This window comes from Pygoscelis adeliae, unplaced genomic scaffold, assembly GCF_000699105.1.
Source record: "Pygoscelis adeliae isolate BGI_AS28 unplaced genomic scaffold, ASM69910v1 Scaffold239, whole genome shotgun sequence".
Taxonomy (NCBI): domain Eukaryota; kingdom Metazoa; phylum Chordata; class Aves; order Sphenisciformes; family Spheniscidae; genus Pygoscelis; species Pygoscelis adeliae.
This window is the reverse complement of record NW_008825537.1, coordinates 36135-42733: the sequence shown is the minus strand read 5'-3', so window position 1 is coordinate 42733 and position 6599 is coordinate 36135. Positions and strand designations below refer to the sequence as shown.

Here is a 6599-nt window from a genome sequence, read left to right as displayed (position 1 = left end):
TAGCCCATAGAAATCTTTGCTCCAGGTGAAAACCAAACCAAACAAAAAAAAAACCACAGCCCCAAAGCCAGAATTTGTCCAATAGTTTCCATGCACTGGATTTAATAAAGACTGGACAGATATCCCAGCTACTGACTGGGTGTCAAGGTTTGCGTGATCGGCCGCTACCATGTCAGAAACATGCATGTAAGTCAGTGCGGCCATCTAGCGGAATTAGAGGGAAATGCAGGTCAGTTAAAAACGTGGTGGGGAAAAAAGCCTTCATCCTAAAGTAAATAAGATTTTCAAATGCCATAAACATCGTGATGAGATAATAAGAGGCTCCAGTCTGATTGGTTGTTTGTTGTTCCCCCCCCCCCGGTGGTCAGAAAGGTTCTTTTATTAGAATAATTGTCTCGCCAGGTGATAAAATACTATCCCTTTGGCATCAATCTACGTAGGTTGATGCAATGGCCTGGGCAACAGGCATCACTTTTTCAACTTCTCCAAACTCCTTAAATAGCAGACCAGGAGATGGCAATGTTCCTCATGCTTATAAATGACTGTGTGGTGCTGTCAACAGAGCCTGCCCTGGCTGAAGGGGAAATCTCATACCCCTTTTGGGATGCTACATACCTGCTGAGGACAAGGAAAGATGCTCTCCTTAAAGCTACAAATGGACAGGTCAGTTGTGCTGGAGCTTCATGTTTCCATGCAATTCCTGCAGAGAAGGTCCAGATACAGTAATAGGGACAGCCATAGGGTATGTCTAGTGGGAGTGATTCACTTGTCCTCATGCTTAATGGTCGATGATCTGAATTGGGAAAGACAAAGCAGAGCAGGTCTGGGGGTATCACCGCTCCTTTTCTTTCTCTGTATCAGAGGTGAACATCTAAAGGATTAAAAGCAAGGAAGCACTGGATCCTAGCCAGACCCACAGAATTATTACAGTTAGTTGCTACTAAGTGTAGCAGTCTGGAAATCTATTCTTTCTGTTTGCATTTGTAGTTTGTGTTCTTGAACAAATGACTCAAGTCTTTCTGGGCCTTAGCTTCACCATTAAAACAAGAACTCTTTTACACTGAGGTTGATGTCAGTGTGATCCAGACAGCCTCAGGCAACTCCCCACTGCAATCAAAGCAGCTTTTTAGAATTCAGATGGTTTGTCCACAGGGATCTTCCTCCAGTGTGGGAAGTCCCAACCCTGATGAAAAAGACCTGAAGAACTTCACTTCCCATAACAATGCAACTGTAGGAAATGAATGAAAAAAAAAATCTTCAGGCAACTGAGAAAAAAACATCTCTGAAGATGGAAAAAAAACAGTGACCCTACTAATGAAAGTAACAGGATTTTTTCCTCTTGGCATCACAAAAGCCGTCTTTGGTGGGTAATGCTAAGGCCGTGTTGCTCCAGAGATGACTGCACAAATTATAATTTGGATATGACAAAGTGACAGATCATTTGCACTAATCTTGATCATGTTAGTTCTCAACACATTCTTAAAATGATGCCAAAGCACAGCCAATGGCTGTTTCTAATCTACTTCAAGGAAATTATGGATCGCTAGGTAAAATTACTGGCCTGAAACTGGTGGAGCTTTGGACTACCCTGATCTAGCCCTAGCTAAACAAAAATTATTCTGACTTGCACTTTAAAGTCATTACTTTCACAAGTACCTGTGCATTTTCTCTTATAGAAGCTGTGCTGGTAACTCAGTATGTAGCCTTTTTCAGAGAGCGAAGAGTATTATGTTGCACGGTACCCACCAACATGAGACAAGATGAAAAAAAAAAATTCTTCACCACTTGTCCTACAGGATCCTAAGTCAATTTTGCAGTGGCAGGGTGTTCAAACTTTGACAACTGCAATCTACTAACATTTTCTCATGCTGGCGCGTATGCTAGTTAATTTTGACATGTCTGAAGTAACACAGTATTTCAGTGTATTTCTGGGAGCTGCGTGCTACTGAAAGTGCCAAGGGACACCTGTAAAGCATTTTGATACTTCACCTTTGAAAGAAAGGTACATGGTTTAACATATAGCTGAATAAATTAGTTCTCCAGCGACTGCTGAAACAAAGCAATTAACTGTAAACTGGCTTTTATTTATGGAAAATGGAATGCTTCATTAACAAACATTTTAAATGGGATATGAACAACACATTACAAAACAAATGAGTTCACATTGGATTGAGTGACATAATATGGCAGCAGCTTAAAAAAAAAAATTACACTTACAGTAGCCCATAAGTTACAATTAATGGTAACCCTGGGTAACAGATTCATTTCAGTTGCCACCTTGCATTAAAAATTAAAACACATTCAGTAGCGACGGTTGAAACGAGGATCATTAGGTCTGTTTGCTCTCTCCTGGCCAGCAAATCCTTCTCCTTGCATTCCTCCTCCATGCATCATCTGACTTTGGTTGCCACCTTGCATGAAACCTCCACGCCTAGAAAGAGATTCAGACATTTTAATTTTCTCTTGTGACTCTGGTAGTCAGGTTAATATAATGGGTGTTCTTTTAAAACTTGTTGCGTGATTTTTCACTCTTCAATAAGATGGACTACATAAAAACTATGGGAATATTTTATTACTCCTTGACATTTAAATAATAATAAAAAAAAAAAATCGGATAACCGATGCTCCCATATTTTAGTTTCTTTGGCCAATTTAAATAGAAGAGATGACCCTTAAAAGGGAAACAAACACTTTGCTCTTTTTAAAGTTCTTACCCTGACATGCCGCCCCGATGCATCACATGGCCAGGTCTGCCTCTACCTCCACCTAAAAAAGTTCAAATGCTTCCTTTATATCCACAGTAATAGTTTTACTTCATCTCCAAGGATAACAATGCCTGTATTTTCTGCTTTACGTAGCACAACTAATGAGCTGTTGTGCAAGAAGCATACCTTGCCATCTCTCATGATCTCGTCCTATCATTCCTCCATCCACACTGCTCTGCCATGAACGATCTTGATGTCCTTCAAACTTTCGACCGTGATCTCCCCAGTCACGTCCATCCCTGCAAAAGTATGAAATTCATACCTTGTCACATTAGCCAGAGCACACAAAATAGATTCAAGTAAAACAACTAAGTCACAAACTTACTTAAATACTTTACCATGGTACATGCAAATCTCATATTTATATTTCTATCTGTTAAGTCAAATCTCAGTAATAAGCCTTCTGTTCAACCCAACTAACATGACAAATAAGATTTTCTTAATCTGGTTTATGGTACATTGCTGTCCCAGTTTACTCCAAACATCCTAGCTTGTTATTTTGATCAGTCAATTTATTTTTGGTGTTTCCTGTAGGCTGGCTTGCTCATAGGACGTATTAAAAAACAAAAACACAACACAAAATCTCAAAACACCCCCCACACACTCCCAGTCTAATTATTTAACTAACTTGTTTTCCTTTCAAAGGGCTAACGGGATGGTGCTTCCAACAACTACAAACTGGGGAAGAACCACTACCCTGAAAATATCAAGCTTTGATAGTAATGTTAGGCAAAATTAATTGAAAACATGAAGACTTTCAGATGTGAAGTTACTAAAAAAAAAAAAATCATGCCAAGATGCATGTTTTGACGCACAAGGCAAGCCGAAAGAGCTACTCATTTGTAGTCCATCCAACAGAGAACAGACTCAGGAATGAAAGTTGGAAAAAAAGAGTTGTACTTCCAAAAACTGCATCCCATTTTCACATACGGAAATAGTCCTTAGATGCACAAGAAAAAATATTTTCAGTTATGTGTACTAACCGTGACTGTGGGGGTATCCCTCTACTTTCACTCATTCTTCTGTCAGATCCATAGCTACCCCAACTTTCCCGAGAGTCTCGTGAATGACGGTCTGGTCCTCCATGGCGCTCATCTGGATAATGCTAAAAGGCAAAGAACACTTACAGGACTGCCCAAAACAGACTCTTTAATTGTTCAAAGTTGCTCAGCTGTAATTGTTCAATCTCAGAATCATTTAGGATGGAAGGGACCTCCTGAGATCATCTAGTCCACCAAGCCCCCTGCTCAAGCAGGGTCAGCCAGGGCAGGCTGTCCAGAAGTCTCCCATCAGGTTTGGAGTATCTTCACAGCTGGAGACTTCACAATTTCCCATGCAACCTGTTCCAATGTTTGACCACCTTCACAGTTTAAACAAAAAAAAAGTGATTTGTTTTGTCTTCAAATGGAATTTCATGTGTTTCAGTTTGTGCCCATGGACTCTTGTCCTGTCAGTGGGCACTACTGAGTAAAGCCTGGCTCCATCTTCTCCATACCCTCTCTCCCGTGAGGTATTAATGCACATTGGTAAGATAACCTCTGAGCCTTCTCTTCTCCAGGCTGAACAGTCCCAGCTCTCTCAGCCTCTCCTCATACAAAAGATGCTCCAGGCCCTTAATCATCTTTGTGGCCCTGGGCTGCACTTACTCCAGTAAGCTCTTATCTGTCTTGTACTGGGGAGCCCAGCACTGGACACAGTACACCAGATGGGTGCTGAGTAAAGAGGAAGGATCACCTCCCTTGACTTTCTTGCAACACTCTTCCTGATGCAGCCCAGGATGCTACTGACCTTCTTTGCCAGGACGGTGCAATGCTGACTCATGGTCAGCTTGTTGTCCACCATGACTCCAAGGTCCTTCTCTGCAAAACTGCTTTTCATCTGGTTGGTCCCAAACATGTACTGCTGCACAGGGTTATTCCTCCCCAGGAGCTGGACTTTGCACTTCCCGTTGAACTTAATGATATTCCCCTCTGCCCAATTCTCCAGCCTAACCAGGTCCCTCTGAGTCTCACAGCTTAGCCACCAGTAAAGGGCACTTAAGGATTCCGTGACTCCGCAAAATTAATCTCTCACTGCTTGAATGTGCCCTGAAGGTCTTTCCCCCAGCCCTCAAAAACATGCAAACATCTCTACTAGTTTTGCTGTTATTTCCATGCAACCTCATAGAGTGAATTTTATGCGTACTTTGTATCTTTGCCTTTTCTACACAATCTTTTGGAATACTCTACCTTTTTGACACAATTCACTTGTTTTGTTTGATTGGTATCAGAATAGCTATATCTAACTTTTATAATAAACAAGTCTTTAAACTAAATTTCATCTTATTAAAGAAAACAAGACAATCTGGTTACTTATATGTATTTTGGGAGATATAATTTAATTCTTAACTGCTGAAATGTAATCTGACACACACTATAGAAAACCAGGTTATAAGAAGTTAAGATGTTTCTGTAGCTTTATAAAGCAACTCACTTGTCCATCCCGATCTCCCATCATTGTCCTTGATCCATCTCTCCTACAAACAGATAATTAAAATCAGACTGTGGTAGTAAAACATACAGCATATAAAACATATAAAAATCCATCTACGTAACAATACAGGTGAAATATCCTGCTTCCATGTAGTGCCAACATTACCTACAAAAGGCACAAACAGCTGGAACGTATGGAAACCATGACACATTTTGGATTCCTGGAAAACCCAGTTAGTCCTAAAGTATAAACCAGAATATTCTCGTTAAGATGCTAGGTGCCTACAATATTATTTAGAAATTTTTCAGCATCCTACAAATGTGTGAAACAGCATTGCAAGCAGAACACTCTGAACAAGCCTGACAGAAGGTTTAACTCATGGCACAGTACAGATCTCTTCATGATGATATAAGAAAAAGTCCACAGCCACTAAGCCACACTTAAAAAATAAAATGCAAACCAAACACACAGTAAAGGCAGCAAAATATGACAATAAATGCATTTTTGTCTTTCTATTTCAGGCAACAGGGTGGAGGTAAGACACCAACCGGTCTATTGAATGGTCTTGATAACGGCCACGATCCCTGTGATCAAAGTCATGGAAGCGATCCTGGCGACCGAAATCTGAATGGTACCTATCATTCATTGCCATTCGTTTTGCCTCTGGCCAGTACGGATCATCTCTCCTGAAAGAAAGAACACACTCATTTTAGTCAAGATAATGACTTTTGATATTGTTCCCTCCTTCCAAACTGTAGAAGGGTAATTAAATTCAAAAGGGAGTTGAAAAACCTCAAAGGATAGTTTGACTGGGGTTATTAAACATGATCATCTCAATGCAATCAACATCTGCTGATTAATGGAAGCTGAGAGCATACGGATAGCTTTTTATAGTACAAGCTGATGAGGCGGAACCTGGCAGCAACGTTTTCATCTTGCATCATTTGTATTTGCTGGCTTTACCTGCCATCTATGTCATATGGTCTTCTCATTGCAGACCGACGTTCTTGTTCATAGCGCAGCTGCTCATGCTGGCGTCGCAGCTCTTCTCTTTCTCGCTGAATGCGATCTTGTTCTCTTCTCCTTTCGTGTTCTATGTGCATTCGTTCTCTTTCCAGTCTTTCTCTTTCCATCCGTTCTCGTTCAAGACGCTGCCTTTCAATTTCCAGTCTCTCACGAGCAATCTCAAGCCTCTCCCTTTCTTCTCGTTCCCGGATAGTCTGCAGGTGCTGCTGTCTCTCCCGACGCTCACGTGTGCTATTTTAACAGAAATGAAAGGTTACAGACCTAACACTTCAATAGATAAAGGAAGTTAAAAAGGGGAAAAAAAAAAAAAAGTATTAAAAATTAAAACCACAGTGA

At 40.7% G+C, this 6599-nt stretch overlaps 1 protein-coding gene across 1 annotated transcript in view; it reads right to left on the bottom strand.

Moving 5' to 3' along the window:
* Positions 1-2063: 2063 nt before the first annotated feature.
* The window catches only part of LOC103923457 (scaffold attachment factor B1-like), a 19979-nt gene continuing 15443 nt past the window's right edge, over positions 2064-6599 (bottom strand). Inside the window, 7 exon segments of the mRNA XM_009331810.1 lie at positions 2064-2431; positions 2715-2766; positions 2892-3004; positions 3749-3870; positions 5238-5280; positions 5786-5923; positions 6201-6494. Of these exon segments, the coding sequence (XP_009330085.1) occupies positions 2302-2431; positions 2715-2766; positions 2892-3004; positions 3749-3870; positions 5238-5280; positions 5786-5923; positions 6201-6494 (892 nt within the window). The 3' untranslated portion in view covers positions 2064-2301.